The sequence below is a fragment of the Triturus cristatus genome, chromosome 11, assembly GCF_964204655.1.
Source record: "Triturus cristatus chromosome 11, aTriCri1.1, whole genome shotgun sequence".
NCBI classification, from domain to species: Eukaryota; Metazoa; Chordata; class Amphibia; order Caudata; family Salamandridae; genus Triturus; species Triturus cristatus.
In genome coordinates this window covers 382,121,375-382,139,561 of record NC_140594.1, presented here as the reverse complement: position 1 = coordinate 382,139,561, position 18,187 = coordinate 382,121,375, and the positions used below count along the sequence as shown (strand labels likewise).

Sequence of the window (18,187 nt, the reverse complement as noted above, 5' to 3'; positions counted from 1 at the left end):
GATTACTTATTTTTCTAAACTAGTGTGGTGTCCATTTATAGTGTTTTCACTGTATTACTGTATGTGTTCATAAATGCTTTACACACTGCCTCTGAAATAAGCCTGTCTGCTCGTGGCAAACTACCAAGGGGGTGAGCAGGGGTTATTTTAGAAGTGTACCCCCTTACCCTGACTAGAAGCATGGGTCCCTATTTGGTCAAATGTACCTACCTCTGCCAACTAGAGACCCCCAGTTCTAACATTGGTGGTCAGCAGTGAGGATTTGGACTTGCATTTGTGACTTACATACAGTGATTGGTGTACACTACTAGTGAGTGCAGACCACAACACAACCACATAATTTTTGGTAGAATTTTCCTTGGAACTTCTTTTTGCTTTTTGAGAACTGCCAACCGTTTTTCACCATGAGCAAAGCAGCATCCAACGCATCTATGGATCTACAGTTTGAAGAAGATAGGGTCGATACCTACACTGTGCCACAGCTTAAAGCCTTCTGTAAAAAATGTAAAATCCCTGTGATAGGCATTGCCAAGAAGGAAGAGTTTCAAAAGGCACTGAGGGCCTGGTTGGAATCTAGAAATGCTATTGAGCATCTTGAAGAGCCTAGGGATGAGGCAGAGAATGCAGATGGGCAGCTGGATGGGCCATTGGGCCTGACCAGGGAGAAAGTACCTTCAAGGCCAGGCAGCAGTGTTTCTTCAAAGGGCCTGTCCCTAGAGGGGCTGGAGGACAGGGAGAGAGATAGAATGCATAGGATGGAGCTAGCCAAGCTCAAGATGGGTGGTCAGATGGAGTTAGAGAATAAGGAGTTAGCCTTGGAGGAAAAGAGGATGCATTTAGAGCATGAAAAGAAGTTGAGGGAGTTGGAATTGAAAGCCCAGAGTTTAGAAATTACTCCCTCTGGTGGCAGCACACCATCCGTGCCTGCAGAAACAAGAGTGTTCATTCCCAAGGATGTTATTAAGGAGTTTCATAAGAATGAAGATATTGGGCAATGGTTCAAGGCCTATGAGGTACTATGTCCTCCCACCGGGTCCCTGAGAAGGATTGGGGAGCGGGGTTGTGGGGACGGTTCCTCAGTGATGGGCGGTACACTTTATTAGATTTGCCTTCTGAATATCAGAATTCTTATGTACACATGAAAGAGGCATTAATGTCCAGGTATGAGTTGACCCCTGAGATTTATAGACAAAGGTTTAGGAATTGTAAGAAACAGGAGTCTAGCACTTGCGTAGAATATGTTTTTTCTTTGGCAGAGCATTGGATGGTTGGGTGAAGGGTAGCAAACTGAATGATTTTGAAGCACTCTATAATTTGATTTCATGGGAGCACTTGTCAAATAATTGTTTTCCAGAGCTACGCCAGCACCTTATTGATAGCAAGCTGACTAACCCTAGGAAGCTTGCTGAGGAGGCGGACCGCTGGGTGAGCACCCGGGCCCACAAGGGTCATGTGGGAGACTCCACCAAAGGTGGGCAGGGTCTCCAGCAGAAGAGTGGAGGGGACAAGGGCAAACAGAGGGAGTTCCAGAAAGTGCCCCAAAGTAATCCCCAAGGGAACCAAGGGAAGGGTTCCCAGCCTCCCCCTGAGAAGAAGCCCGGTGCCCGACAGGTAAACCTGTTCATATGGGACCCATGAAATGTTTTCAGTGCGGTGAGGTGGGCCACCGGTACTATGATCCCCAGTGCCCACAGAGAGGCAAAACAGCACCTACTGGTGCACCACCCCTGCAGATGGCGAGTGTTGCCCTGGAGGAGGAGATGGGTGCCCAAAGTGGGGGAGGGGGGTCCCGCAGATATGTCCCTTGTCTCTTTAGGAGACTGTGAGGTGGTCCCCAGGACCCAGCTGCCTGATAACACTAAAAAGTACAGGCAGTGGGTGACCATCAATGGCCATAGAGTGGAGGCTCTTAGAGACATTGGAGCCAGTGTGACAGCTGTCTGTTGTCGCCTGGTGTTTGAAGAGCAGGTGGTCCCCGATGCATTTTACCCAGTTGTTGCCGCTGACAACACAGTGAGCCACTGCTAGGTGTCTCAGGTTCCCTTTGAGTGGGGGGGGAGGGTCTCTGGTACTCTTCAAGTAGCTGTGAGGCCAGCCATGCATGTTGACTGTCTGTTGGGTAACTATTTGGAGAGCTCCCCTTGGGCTAAGGTGGAGCGAAGTGCTCATTTGGAGATGTTAGGTCTGCCTGAGTGGGAGTGTGTGACCACACGGTCCATGGCAGTCAGTAAGGGTGTTCAAGAGGACCTGGAGCCTGAAAGAGTGGCCCAGGTGCCTGCCTTAAAGAGAAGAGGCCGGGGCGCAGGAAACCCACCCCCACAGTTCCCACGGTCCAGGAGGAAGAAGACCTTGAGGGGGATTCCCTGGAAACTACAGAGGAGCAGGTAGCTGAACTGGGGGACCTGCCTGAGCTGACCCATTGGCAGCAAGAAGGAGGACCCTCCAGGGAAGAATTCTGCGAGGAGCAGAAGAAGTGCCCTTCTCTTGTGGATTTGCAGCAACAGGCTGCAAACCAGTCAGCAGGTGATCAGTCTGGATCACATTGGATCTACTGGGAGAATGGTCTCCTGTATAGTGAGCCTAAGGTTGCTGACCCTGGGTCAGCCTGTGTGCTGGTGGGACCCCAGCGCTTCAGAGCCTTCCTACTGGGGCTGGCTCATGATGTGCCTTTAGCAGGACAACTGGGGTAGGACAAGACCTTTGAAAGGCTTGTCACCCACCTTTATTGGCCTCAAATGGGCAAGAGTTCAGACACTCCTTGCAGGACCTGTCAAACTTGCCAGGCAAGTGGAAAGAATGGGAGGAAGCACAAGGTTCCTCTCCAGCCATTCCCTGTGGTCAGCACCCCCTTTGAAAGGGTGGACATTGACATTGTGGGGTCTCTGGATCCCAAGACAGCCATGGGCAACAGGTTCATCCTGACCTTGGTGGACCATGCCACCCGGTACCTGGAAGCCATCCCTCTCAGGACAATGATGGCCCCCGTGTTGGGACATGCACTGATGGGGATTTTCTCCCGGGTGGGGTTCCCCTGAGAGGTGGTGTCATAAATTGGTACAAACTTCATTTCTAAGTACCTGAAGTCCCTTTGGCAGGAGTGTGGAGTAACTTATAAGTTCACCACTCCTTACCACTCCCAAGGTAATAGGCTGGTTGAGAGATTCAACCAGACCCTCAAAGGCATGATTCTGGGTCTTGAGGAACCCATGAGGCGTAAGTGGGACGTCCTCTTGCCGTGCCTTCTCTTTGCTTAGAGAGAGATGCTACAGAAGTCCTTAGGGTCTATGGTCACCCTGTAAGAGGACCTCTGAGTTTGGTAATGGAAGGCTGGGAGAAACCTCCCAGGAAACCTCCCTAGGATGTATATAGTTACATGCTGGCCTTCAGAAACCAAACCCGGCGTTTCAGGCAACTCGCCCAGGTGAATCTGGAAGCCAGCCAGGAAGAGATAAAGCAGTGGTACGATCAGAATGCCACTCTGATTGAGCTTCAGCCTGATCAGAAAGTTTGGGTTATGGCTCACGTGGAGTTCTGTGTGCTCCAGGATAAGTGGATCGGACCATTTGAGGTGGTGGAGCACAAGAGTGATGTCACCTACTTGGTGGACTTGCGGTCTTCAAGTAACCCTTTGCAGATCCTGCATGTCAACCGCATGAAGCCCCACTTAGAAAGGTGCGAAGTGGGCATGCTCCTAGCAACAGATGATGGAATGGAGGAGGAGTCTGAGCCTCTTCCTGACCTCCTCTCTGCAACAGAGCAAGGTGGGTCAGTGGATGCTGTTAACCTCTCTTCCAGCCTGACCCCTGAGCAGCAGAATGACTGTTGTCAGTTGTTGGGACCGTTTTATGATTTGTTCTCCCTGATTCCCAGTGTCACTGATTGGTGTGTCCATGATGTAGACACTGGAGACAGTCCTCCTTTTAAGCACAAAACTTACAGGGTGACTGAAAGGGTGAGAGCTTGCATCAAGGAGGAGGTCTCCAAGATGCTTGCCTTAGGGGTGATTGAGTCCTCTAACAGTCCTTGGGCCAGCCCAGTAGTTTTGGTCCCAAAGGCTGTCGCACCGGGTGCCACACCAGAACTCTGGTTCTGTGTGGACTACCAAGGGCTCAATTCAGTCACCAGAACTGACACGCACCCCATCCCCAGAGCTGATGAGCTCATTGATTGGTTAGGGGCTGCCTGGTACCTCAGCACGTTTGATCTAATGTCTGGGTACTGGCAGATCACCTTAAAAGATGGGGCAAGAAAGAGGTCAGCATTCTCCACACCAGATGGACACTACCAATTCTGGGTTATGCCCTTTGGGATGAAGAATGCACCTGCCACCTTTCAGAGGTTGGTCAACCAGGTGTTGGCTGGACTGGAAGATTTCAGTGACGCCTACCTGGATGACATTGCAATGTTCAGCGCCAGTTGTAAAGAACATCTGCGCCACCTCTGGGAAGTCTTGATGGCACTGCGGAGGGCAGGCCTCACGATCAAGGCAAGTAAGTGCCAGATCGGGCAGGGTTCTGTGGTGTACTTGGGACACCAGGTTGGGAGCGGCCAGTTGGCGCCCCTACAGCCCAAGATTGAGACCATCCTGGCTTGGGAACCCCCCAACACCCAGACAGAGGTGAGAACCTTTTTAGGACTCACTGGGTACTACAGGAGGTTTGTCAAGGGGTATGGCAGCATTGTTGCACCCTTGATGGAGCTGACTTCTGGGAAGCAGCCAAGGAAAGTGAACTGGACTGACACCTGTCAGAAAGCTTTTGATGCCCTGAAGACTGCCTGAAGACTGCCTAGCACCCAACTTCTCAGAAGAGTTTATTGTCCAAACAGATGCTTCAGAGCATGGTGTGGGGGCTGTTCTTTCAAAGATAAATAAGGAGGGCCTAGACCTACCTGTAGCCTTTATCAGTAGGAGGTTACTTCCACAGGAACGGGGGTGGAGTGCAATTGAGCGTGAGGCATTTGTTGTGGTCTGGGCACTGAAGAAGTTGAGACCATACTTGTTTGGGACTCACTTCTGGGTTCAGACAGACCACAGGCCTCTCAGATGGTTGATGCAGATGAGGGGTGAGAATCCAAAGCTGTTGAGGTGGTCCATTTCCCTACAGGGGATGGACTTCAAGGTGGAACGCCGCCCTGGTACAGAACACACCAATGCTGATGGTCTGTCCAGATTTTTCTGCCTTAGTGAAGAGAACTCCCAAGGGGTGGGTAGTTCTCCCCACATTTCAGCTGGAGGGGACACGTGTTAGACCTGGCACCATTGGCGTGGGTCTCCCTTCCATTTTTTTGCTGTTGCCTCCTGTATTTTTGCTATGTGTTTTGCTGGTCTAGATGCTTATGGCACTGTGCCACTGCTATTCAGTGCCATAGTGCAAGTGCTCCCTATTGTAAATTGTTGTAATGGATTAGTGACTCCATGATTGGCTGTTTGATTTACTTGTCAGACCCTAGTACAGTGCACCATGTGTGCCCAGGGCTTGTAAATCAAATGCTGCTGGTGGGCTTGCAGGACGGGTTGTGCCACCCACAGAAGCAGCTTGTAATGTTTGACTCAGGCCTGCCATTGCAGATCCTGTGTGCAGCCTGGGGCTGCCATGTCGACTTGGCAAGTGCACCCACTTGCCAGTCCCTGAACCTTCCCTTTTCTACGTATTAGTCACCCCTAAGGTAGGCCCAAGGACAGGGTGCATTGTATGTAAAAGGTAGGACATGCCCTGATGTGTGTGGCATGTCCTGATAGTGAATTAAAGCCAATTTCGTTTTTCACTATTGCAAGGCTACCTGTTCCCACAGGCCAGAATGGGCGGTTTGATTATAACTAGGGGTGGTCGGAATTTGCAAAATTCACTTTCGCAAATTATCTCGAAAATGTTAAGAATCTCTCCAAACACGCAGAAATATCGCGAAGATGCGGAAGTTCTTTTCCCGCCCGTTCGCGGTATTTTCTGCGTGGTCGCGGCTCGCCAACTTACCCATGCGGTTGCTCGCGGGCGCGGCCATCTTGTTTTTACTTGTCTCGTGGTGCATGATCGCGAGAAGAAAGACGTAATCGCGCGACGAATGACGTTACTGCGGGCGCGAACTGTCGTGAGACAGTGCAAATGGCTACCAACAATCCAACATCTCGTGGAGAACGCGACCGGATCGGGAAAACTTGACGGCGAACGCGGGGATTCAGGTAAGGCGATCGCGCGCGTGCGAGAATGTATTATTTTACAGCGCGAGCAAGCAAAAAATTTCCAGTAACATGCGGATTGCGGAAATTTTGACATTTTCGCGCTCTCCGCGGAACGCGAAAATGTCAAATTATCGCAATTTCCGAGAGCGGAACGGAATTTTAGCCCAGGCCTACATCTTATAATCCTAACTGACTCAGGGAACTAGGTTGAAATTAAAGTTTAGTATGCCTGAACTCAGAAGGATAAAATGCATCTTTTAGTGAAGTTGGTATTAACATTCTATGTTTGAAAATACCACTTTTAGAAAGTAGGTATTTTCTTGCCTAACCATCCAATTCTGCCTCTGCTAGGTTGTGTATTACATGTCTGGTTTGTGAGTGACAGGGGCTGGGGTGGTTCCAGGAGCGAGGGTGAGTCAGCACAAGGCTGAATGGACCTATCTGCATGAGGAGTGGTGGGAGGAGTAGCACCTGGGCCTGAATAGGGCTTCCACAATGCTGGCTCCACCTCCTGTAGTGTGTCTGATGACCCTGGCCAACAATGACAAAGGAAGAAGTTGCGCACTGGCAGAATGCACGCACAACTGGTTTGGACTAGGTACAGACACTCTCTGCCTTGAGAAGGATTTTGGTGTATAAAAGGGGGGACCCAGACCCCAGAACTTTAGATCACTTCAGGGAATCAAGACGACCCTTTGACAAGGAGAAGAACCAAGGAAGCTGAAGGAGGAGACTGCCCCTGTGCTGTGCTGTTGGGGTTGGCCTGCAGTGGTTACTTTATTCCCAAGGAAAGGAGAAAAGGAACTTTGTGTGTACTTTTGAAATCTTGAAGAAGAATCACCAAGGGCTTGAACTGTGCTTGCCTCCTGCCTGAAGTCTCCGGGATACAACACTTCACCACCAGCTCCCCTGAATTCCCTTGCTGTGGAATTCTGCCTGCAGAGAGGTACCTAATGTTGTTTGGGCCTTCTGAAAAGACTGCGAGTCGCTGGGAGCTGGATGCGCGACGCCACGAGGAGAAGTGTGTCGCTGCCGCAGCAGTTGCCGTCGCAGCGCCGGAGAAGAGTGCCATCGCTGCAGCTGTTCGCCGGTACATCATCGACGAAGCGCGTCGCATCACCGAAGAAGCGTGTCGCTGCCGCAGAGGTCGCCGTCGCATCACCGGAGAAGCGTGTCGCAGGGCCTGTCGCAGCTCAGAAGTTACCGAGTTTGCCGCATGGCCGTTGGGCGTGCACGCGTCGCATCCAACATTGTCGCATCGCATTGAGACACCCTTTTCTCGCATCGCTCCAGATCGTCACATTGCATCGAGGCGCCATCTTGTCACATCGCGCCGGATCACAGTAAGAAACCGATGCATCACCTCTTCTCCGTTAAGGAACCGACGCATCACCTCCCCTGCGCTGCAGTAGGGAACCGACGCATCACCTCCCCCGAAGGAAGCAACCGCACCATTACCTTCCCTGCGACCCTTTTGTTTGTATTGCATGACGCATCCAAGGTACTTCGAGAGTGAAGTGTCGCATTTACCATCTACATTGAACTGAGCTATTTCTACCATTTTAAAGTCTATTTTTGATTACAGTATTGTGGATTTTTCTCGTTTGTTCTTGGGTTAAGTCTCGTAAAGATTACTTATTTTTCTAAACTTATGTGGTGTCTATTTGTAGTGTTTTCACTGTATTACTGTATGTGTTCACAAATGTTTTACACACTGCCTCTGAGATAAGCCCGTCTGCTCGTGCCAAGCTACCAAGGGGGTGAGCAGGGGTTATTTTAGAAGTGTACTCCCTTACCCTGACTAGAAGCAAGGGTCCCTATTTGGTCAACGGAACCTACGTCTGCCACATAGAGACCCCCAGTTCTAACAATGGCCAACCAAAATGAGTCTCATTAGTTCTAGCACTCAGCCTCGCACCACAGATGGAGTCTTGCTATTGTACATGTGCCACACATGCACTAGGCACACTTGCACTCGACACACACATGGAAGATCAGCACAAGGGTCTGGGTGTTATGTCAGTGCGTAAGTGGTGCCAGTAGGTAGTCTCACAAAGGTATGGAGACATCACCTGAAGTCCGTGCAACTTGTTACAGAAACTCTGTGTTTTCTTAGCACACAGGAACGTGCCTACCTGCTTCCCTGTCTGTCCAGGACTATTAAACCACCAAAATCAGTACTTTAAGACCACCAATTTAGGTCAACACCTCAGGACATGGACAGTACACTCATGTCATTAAATGCACAGGCCTGATGCACCCCGCCAGGTCATAGACCGGTTCTGGGCCTTGGGTTTACCATGAACTGCTCATAAGGGCATGTTGAATAAAATATAAACAATCCAAATTATCAACTTCAAGAAACATCACTGCAATGATCTACTAATAAACCTCCAATCTGACGGTCAATTTATTTCTAAAACATCCAACTCATTCAAACTCAGTTAAAAATGTAGGTCTACAGAGCACCTTAACCCAAATGTAAGATAGTCTGCTGGTCAAGAGTACTTTCAGCCCAGTAACTCCCAATGATGCTTTGTTGATCTAATGATCACCTCTATACCATTGATTACAGATGATAGTGCACTTTTCAGTGGAGCACCTAAACCCATTGGGCTGGTCTGTAAAGCGACTGTAGCTTATAAAAATACTTAGAAAAGATCAATGGCCCATAACGCATCCCCAACCCATTGATTCTAGGAACAGCCTCTACAGAGCGCTACAATACTTTGACTGCAGAACTCAGAACTCTTGTTAATAGAGCCTCCCCATCATGCTTAGAGAAAGGTTGTCTTACGGCTCTGAAGCCTGGATTCTGGTCTCTGCTGTGTTGGATATGTGTACAAGCCTAGAGACGCTCCATGTCCTTCCCCTAATCCACTGACTCCTACGACAGGGGCGTCAGGTTACATGGAGAGTTAGGAGGCCAACCCCCTGCTTACTACAACAAGCATTTAACATGTAAAACACCTCTGCTACAGTCTATGATCACTTTTGGTCAGCGCCAAACATTCTTTAGCATGCCCACTCCCTCTACAGGGGTGGGTGAGTTTTTAGGTGTGTCAAGAAGTCACCTACTCCTTTGGAGAGACAACTTACAAATCAGAAGTCAAGGGGCTATGAAAAATGACAGAACTCCTAGAAAAAGCCACAGGTCCAGTAGAGTTCCTTTCCTTCAAGAAATATGCAATCTCTTTAGATAAGGGATGTGGTCTTCCTTCTCAGGACCCATCAGATGGGCTGTGTCGTAGAACAAGCCGAGATTACCTGCTGGGGCACCTAATTCCCAGGGAGAGTGTCCTCAGGGGTCCCAGGGTATGTAAATCAGGTTTCACCGTCAGTCCCAGAGATGTCCTGGATGTGATAGGAATTCTGTTTGCACCGTTATCTTTTGGGGTAAGTGGGGAAAGGGGAAGAGAAAGGGATGGTGCTGCTTAAGTGGAAAAAGGTTAAGGAATAGACAGTAAAACTCCTAACTTCAGCCCGATATTTTTCAGATGGGGAAAAGGCGGTTTATCCCAACAATGTCCGGAAATGATCCATGTGCGTTAATCTACCCGAAGGAAATGACATCACAGACTGGATAGCGAAAAGCCTGGACTGGAATATAAGAAGAGTCTATGCAGCCGAACAATGTATTGTACACAGAAATGAGTAAAATGACTCCAAGCCTAGTACTCATTTGTGAACATGAAGGAAAGGATACACTTTTCTCCCGTTATGTAAATAAAGACTTGCCTATATTGTCAAAAAGGGGAATGTGTGGTGACTGGTGGGGGTGGATAGGACGCTGAGATCCACAAGATTATATGGATACCCGGTTTATGGTAGTGACCTGGAATGTGCACGGGCTAAACTCCTATGTTAAGCGGCATAGAGTGCAAACGTATCTCCGGTGGAGACTCACCTGCTGGACGGAGACTTCCGGGAGGTGCAGAAGGAGTGGAGAGGGCAATTGCAGTCCACAACATATTCTAATTATGCCCGCAAAGTTTTGATATGGGTCGCCCCTCAGGTCGCTTTCCGATTTCGGAGCTTTACGACGGATGGCGAGGGCAGATTTCTACTACTTCATGGTTTGTTGAATGGATGGGAGGCGTGTATATTGAACATGTACACAGCCAACACGGATGATGGAGAGTTCTACCTCGACTTAGAGAGGGAACTCCTCTCATATGCCGGCCCCTGCCATGGGTGAGGGATTTCAACGGTGTATTGATGACAACTGGGATAGACATCCCCCGAAACCTGGCACAAACCCCTTATGGTAACTGTGCTGAGGGGAGTGATGGCCCGTCTGGGCTGCCTGGATATCTGGCGCATGACCCACCCTGAGGCCGAATAATACACATGATATACTCCAGCCTACAACTCGTACCGTCGTTTCGACAGGTTTTCGGTGTCAGAGGACCTTGTCTCGGGTCATGCCCCGCTGCTCTTGGAGAGGGGAGTGAGTGGCGAAAGGAGTGGGGAGTTAGTGGCGAAAGACCCAGAGTGCCCCTTTGCGCCTGTGATCTGAGGTACTCAGGAACACCCTGTTCTGTGAGGAAATTAGGGAAGTGACCATTTGCTACTTTGCAGCCAATGGGTCTACAGCGACGTGCAGAGCGGGTTGGAGTGGGATGCGTTGGAGACGTGACCCGGGGGTAATGCCTATCTTTCACTGACGGCACTAGATGCCGCTTAGAGACCCAGCTGGTTAAGGAGGAACAGCTATTGGTGACCTTCCAGCGGGCTGCCCCTACCCTCGGGAAACGGAGGGGCAAGATGTGGACGGCCCGGAGAGCAGTGTCGGGGGGGACCTGGGATAGGATGGACTGTCTGGCTTGGTGCGACTATCACCAACTACTAGACAAGGAGGGTGACAAATCCAGACGACTTCTGGCATGGATCCTGAAGAGGGAGTGCCGTCCCCAATGATTCTCTGGTTGAGGAGACCGGACAGCCCCAATGTTGGGACACAAGCCAGAGTCAATCTCCTATGGTTTATAAAGAGACAGAGATTGCCCCCCTGGTGGGGACCTGTGGGGTTTTGGATCGTTTGACACTCCCTCGACTCGAAGCAGAAAGGGTGGAGAGTCTGGAGAGGGAGGTCCGGGTGGAGGAACTACAGGAGGCTGTCCGGGGGATTGTGCGCTGCAGGGCTCTGGGCCCGGATCGGCTCTCAGTGAAATATTATCAGACATACTCGGGACTCCTCCTTCCCCGGCTGCTGGAAACACTTCAGGAGGTGCGACGGTGAGGACTGCTGCCACAAACGATGTGAGAGGCTCCGATAGTAATGCTCGCCAAACCGGGCAAACACCCCCTGGATCCTGGCTCCGCTAGACTCCTATCTATGCTGGGGTCAACGTTAAAATACTTGCAAAGGCGCTTGAAACTAGACTTCGTGGTGTGGTACCCACTTGGTGCAAGGGGATAAGTACAGCTTTTTGACCGGTAGAGGGACCCAGATGAACCTATGGAGGCTGTCCCATGTGCTGCATTCAGTTGAAGACTTGGAACTGAAGGCAGCGTTGGTCTCACTAGAAATCGAGAAAGCGTTTGACACTCTTAACTGGGAGTACCTCTGGGAGGTTCTCAGACGAATGAGGCTGGGACCGATCTTTGTATCTTGGGTGAGACTGCTCCATACAGATCTGGTCGCACATGCACACACTAGTCGCGTGATATCAGAGTGCTTCCCTTTCAAAAGGGGCACATGACAGGGATGCCCCCTGTCAATGCTCCTATTTGCCTTAGCAATGGAACCACTGGAGATCCGTCTCCGTCAAGATATGCTTGAGTGGGTTATTGAGGCGGGTGGTGTCACTCACGTTGTCTCTCATAATGCAGATGATGCTCTCTTTTACGTCACACGCCTGGAGCACTCAGTTGGAGTATTATTAAGAATATGACAGAATTTGGTGCTGTATCTGGCCTTAAGGTCGACAAACAGAAAACTGTGCCATTTCTCCTGGCTGAGCTGGGGCATGCTCCATACGCTGACCCCCCAATGACTGCACTCCAGTGGGGAAGAGACCACCTCCGCTATCTGGAAATCCAGGTGGCGCACACATCTGAAGCTCGTTACCAGCTCAATATGGGTAGGGTCCTCACAGGTCTTGAGGAGTCAATTAGCTTCTGAGTACACCTTTCCCACTCGGTGATGGGCAGTCACACTAAGCAAAATGGTTCTTTTACCCCGCTATTTACATGCCCTACAGAACACCATCTATAATGTCCTGAAATCAGTCTTCACCAGATTAAACAGTCTCCTGGTGTCCTTGGTATGGCCTGGCAAGAGGAGTACGGTGAAATTTGATGTTCTAAAATTGGATAATGAATTGGGGGGCCTGTGGGCTACCGGACCTTCAACTATACTACATTAGGGGTTTTCCTACAATACGCAGCGCAGCGGTGTCCCGAATGAGGAGAAACTCCATCTGGGGGAATGGGGAAAGTGTATGGATCTCCCCCATAGCCTCATGCTGGGGGCAGCGATCCAGAATGACTGCCCTTCCATAGTCTGACAGGTAGCAGTGGTGTGGAAGCGCACAGTGGCACAGATGTTGCGTTGGGCGACCTACGCTATAATGTTGCCCCTACGATGGCTACCATCCGTCCTGGAGATTCAGACCGTTTGATGGCTATGACACAGTGGTTCGAGGGGGGCCTGCACCACAGCTGGTGGTCTTTTCCTCAATGGCACGTCCCTTACAGTGCAAAAGGTGCAACAAATTGTTCAGCCAACACCAAGGCCAGTTCCTGCAATATGCTAAGGTATCACACACACTCTGCGAGACCTGGACTGACATCCCCACCGAGCCCACGGAATCCCAGATGCTGTTGGCCTTGCTGGACCAGGGATCGACTCGGGATTCATCTCCCGCAAATACATAGCTCTCAAAGGTGAATGCCGAGTTGACACAATGGGAGTTCGGAACATGTGGGAGACGGACCTACCTGTTCCACTCACAGAAGTGTAAGAAGGTGTTTGCTCAGGTCCGAGAAGTGGCTAGTAACGCAAGGTTCAAACTCACCCAATTCTATTTACTACACCAAACTTATATGACCCGCAACGTTTATATAGAATCAATGCGGCTTGGCTGTATACATGTCCTCTGTGTGGTATAGCTCCAGTGTCATTTCACCACGTGACGTGGGACTGCAGCGGGTTGCAAAGGTTCTAGGGAGAGATCCTATGGGTCCTGCAGGAGGTCACATAGGATGGAATTGCTGGCGGTGGGCATTACACCTGCTTTCCAAAACCTAGGGCCCGAGTCCTCCGCTGTGGAGACATAAGGTGGAGATTGAATGCCTGGCAAACGTCCGGTGAGTAGGTGACCCCAGATGGGTCTTTGAGTGTTGCTGCTGGTGCACCGGAGTTTCTGTGTCTGCCCCGTTCCCTCTTCCCCTTACCCTTCGGGTACTTTTTGCCACACCCAAAGGCTCCTTCCTCCCCTGACCTTACCGCTGTGTGATTTGAGTGTATGGCATGGTTTTCTAAGCACAGTGCAATATTGATGCAATTATCTGGTGCCGCTGCTCACTCATAGTTTCTCTGGTTGTATAATTTACTTTTAGATGTACTTTATAGTCCATGTAATTGGGGACATTTTTGCAGTGATTGTGGTGGTTCCAGGGCGGGACCGGACACCGCTCCGATTGAATGCAATTGAATGTACTGTCACATTGGGCCTCATTTTTGTACCGATTACAATAAAAAATGTTTTTAAAAAAAACTATATTGGCAAAGGAACATACATGCTGGTGTCATCTTATCACTAAATCGTTCACAAGTACTTAAACTGATTAACTCAGGGAGACCAAAAGTTGATCTAATGAATATCTGAACTGTATCAACTTCCTACAGCAAATCAGCAGTCTATAAAGCACCACAAACAGACTCACTTCAGGAGAACATACTGCAAATCCACAGAGGTTTCCAATAAACTGATACAAATGGAGAGAACTCTGGGCTAAATGCCACTCCTGACATGTCAACTGCTCAGGAAAGGTCAATGAGATTTGGAACCCTAGGGAGAATTGGATAGGTTACATAGCATCCCCAGTCCACTAACTTGTGTGACAGAACAACGGTCTTCAGAGCACCCTATTGATCCTACTGCACAACATTATTATCTGTAGATCAATGTAATCTATAGGCTGCTGGGGACAAAATGCAAACCTATAAAGCACCCAGAACTCATTGAATCATTTTAAGAGAAACTCTATCTAATGAGCAACGCAAATCAATCGACTTGCCTAGGCAGGTCATTGGTCTATATAACAGCTGTAACCGGTTATCTGTGGGAACTGATGAGTGGTTTATAAAGCACTCCCAGCCATAAAAGATAGATGGTTAAATTGGCTTACACCCAACTGGCATATGTAATTTACTTGCAAGTAACCCTGGGCGTAGTTCGCGAAGTAGCACTTCGCAAAGCTACGCAAAGTGCAGTTCGCACTACGCCAGCTACGCGTAGCACTTCGCAAACTGCGTAGTACCTTGTTCGCACTGTGCCAGATGTCGTTTTCAATGATTGCACAGTGCGGACAAGCAACCGGCACTGTGCAATCATTGAAAATGGCATCTTGAACAGTGCGAGCTGTAGTTTTCTGCTGCTCGAGTAGATTTTTATTCGAGCGGCAGCTCTCTCAACGCGAACTGGTAGTTTCTCATCGCGAGCGGTCGTGAGCAAACGCGACCACTCGCAATGAGAAACCTGACCTCCTCGCGTTGGGAATCTCGCCGGGAGGTTTATTTCCATGCTCGCGATCGCCAACTTGATGTTGCTGATCGCGAACAAGGAAAAAGTCTCGCCGGGATGTCATTTTGCTTGCTCGCGGTCGCCAACTTGACGTTGAGGACCGCGAGCAAGCAAAAAATGACCGCAGCACTACACAACACTACGCTACGCGTGTTCGCACTGTGCTACGTGCAATTCGCGTAGTGCGAAGTAGCGCGAACTTCGCAAACTACGCGAGCGTAGCATAGTGCTTTGCCCAGGCTTACTTGTAAGCCCCTTGTAAAGTGTTACTACCTGTACCCAGGGCCTCTACATTAAATGCTACTAGTGGGCCATCAGCAACTATTGTGCCACCTATTTAAGTAGCTCTTTAAACCTGTCTCTGGCCTGCATTGCAGCATGTGTGTACAGTTTTAAATTGCTATTTCAACTATGCAAAATGAACCTTTTGCTAGGCCTAAACCTCCCTTTTTAATACACGTCGGTCAATCCTAGTATAGGTCCTAAACAGCCCATAGGGCAGGGTGCAGTGTATATAAAAAGTTGGACATGTACTTTTAATATTTACATAGTAGTGAAAAACTCTTACATGCATTTTTTACTACTGTGAGGCCTATCTCTCCCATAGGATAATATTGGGTTACCGTATTACATTTAATAAGTAATAACATTTGATTGGGAGCAGGTAAGAAAATCTCTAAGGAATTAGAATCTGAAACCCTCGTAAATGATTTTTTTACATGGAGCCTTCTAAACTACAGGGCCCTTAAAAAAAAAAAAAAACTACAGGGCCCTGCTCTGGCTCATGTTACAGGGAGCCTTTACGCGTGCACTCATGACTGGTGTATGTGCCAAGGCATGGACAGAGGACTATTGTTTCTACAATGACAGATGGACTGGGTTAGTATTAGATAGGACAGTGTGGCAGTACGTAAGAGTGATAAAACTTCAGAGGTTACGAGAAGACAGGAAGGGTAAGAAATATTGAATGTCATGGGAAATGAGAATCATATGCCAAAGTTTCCTCATAGAGGAAAGTTAACGCTGAGGGGGGTTACCTTGAATTGTCCCACTGCAACAGCGTCATCATTCTCCCTGTCGTCACTGTCCCCTGTTCGTCCACGATAAAGAGGGAACGTTTGGCAGAAATCCTGAAGCCCCATGAATAACTGAACTTCTTCCAAGGCACAGTGATAAACCTATGAATATGTGGAGATTGATAAATAGTGAAAATCAAAGGTTACAGAAAGGCAAACAAATGAACTCTTCTTTGATACAGGATTTGCTAACGTCCTCAATCACTCAGACAAAATACTGATGTGAAAAAGGTTATTTACGTCAGTCAGTCAAAAATGTATTGAATGATTTATAAAATTCATCAAACATTTATGCAGTAAACAAAACAGTGTTAAAAATAGAATGTCAAGTATTAAATATCGTTCAATGTTTGTACAATCAATAAAACATAAATAAAAGGAAGAACCTTCTACAAGAACTTGTCAGTGAATAAACAAAATTAAAAAGAGAGTATCTTCATAAACTTAGCATCACTGTGCTCTAACAGTAAGCTAAAATCACAATAAAACATTTACACAACAACTGATTCTGTCAGTTTGTTGCAAGCAATGTCTATAAATTTAGCCATTTTGCGAAGGCCCAGCGGTATCGATCATAGAGCATAGACTTAAGCAGACTGCATATTAACAATTTAAAAAATTGATTTTTATATTATGTTATGCAGATATGTAGAGTGCACTATCACTTGGTAGGGTATCCTGGCACTGAGCAGGTGTGAGCCTAGGCACACCTTGAGCCTAGAACGGCTACTCGAAAAGCCACGTCTTCAGCTTCTTACGGAATTCAAGAAGTGAAGAGGAGGCTCTTATGTGTAGAGACAGGTCATTCCATGCTTTAAGAGCAATGTAGGAGCAGGCTGGACCTTCAGATCTGGTTGTCCGTATGCGTAGGATTTAAGCAAGTAGGAGTACGGAAGAGCAGAAGTGTCCAGAAGGTTTGTGAAAACAAATGCGATTGTTGAAGTATGCTGGGACGGTGTTATGTAGTGTCTTGAATATATGAGTGTGGAGTTGTATGAGTGAGGAATTGTACTCATTTGTGAATGGGGAGCCAGTGAAGCACTTTCAGGTGTGGTGTGATATGAGTATGGCGTGGGAGGCTGAGAGTGATTCTAGAATGGGAGTTCTGAATGGTCTGCCGTCTTCTGGTGAGTTTTTAATTGATCCCGGCATAGTGGTTATAGTCCAGCTTGCTTGTGACCATGGCATGCGTCACAGTTTTCCGGGAGATGATTGGGAGCCATTTGAAAATCTTCCTCTTTATCTTCAGGACATAGAAGCATGAGGTGATGACCACACTGACTTGGGCAGTCATGTGGAGTTTCCTCAATTATGATCCCTAAATTCTCAGTACGTGTTTTAGGGGTGGGTGTCTGTCCTAGCTCTGTTGGCCACCAGGTGTGATGTGGTTTTTAAAAAAAATCAGGATTTTGGTCTTGTCAGTGTTCAGCTTTAGACAGTGGGTCTTCATCCAATGGCCGATTTCAGTCATGCAGGCATTGAACTTGATTCGGCTACTGGGCGGTCTGTTCATGAGGGAGAACATAGCTGCCAGTCATCAGCATGGGAGAGGACATTGATATCGTGAGAGCAGATGATGCTGGCTAGCGGGATCATGTAAGCATTGAAGAGGCTCTGACTCAGAGAGGATGCTTGAGAAACTCGGCAGATGATGTCACGGGCGTCCGAGGTATACGGTGCCAGCCTGACTGACTGGGTCCTTTCAGTCAGGAAGGAGCAGATCCATCGGAGCGCCTGTCTTTGAATTCCAATGTCATGTAGGCGTTGGATGAGGATGCGGTGGGAGACTGCATCAAATGCTGTGCAGAAGTCGAGGAGGATGAGTGCCACCATGTCTCCTCTGTCCAGAGTCATGTGGATGTTCTCCCTGGCAGCGAACAGGGCAGTTTCCATGCTGTGGTTGGGCCTGAAACTAGACTTAGTTGTGTCAAGTAGTCAGTGAATTGTCTGTTGGTGATTTTCTCTAAGACCTTGACTGAGAATGGTAGGCGGGAGATCTGTCTGGTGTAATCAAAATCTATGCGTACAGGTGAAGGGCCCCATTTATAGTTTGATGGAGAGGGTACTTTTTTGCAACAGCCAAACTGGACGTCCACCGGCCTTATTTAGAGTCAGGAGGACTTTCAGTATGTTGACGGAGGAGGAATACTCCTTCTCGGCCACTGACATACATCTCCGAT

At 48.7% G+C, this 18,187-nt stretch overlaps 1 protein-coding gene across 1 annotated transcript in view; it reads right to left on the bottom strand.

Annotated features, from left to right (window-relative positions):
• LOC146784224 (myoferlin-like) overlaps positions 1–18,187 on the bottom strand; it is a 3,625,175-nt gene that overhangs the window by 943,426 nt on the left and 2,663,562 nt on the right. Inside the window, exon 18 of the mRNA XM_085634512.1 lies at positions 15,969–16,109. Within this exon, the coding sequence (XP_085490638.1) occupies positions 15,969–16,109 (141 nt within the window). The remainder of the gene's footprint in view (positions 1–15,968; positions 16,110–18,187) is intronic.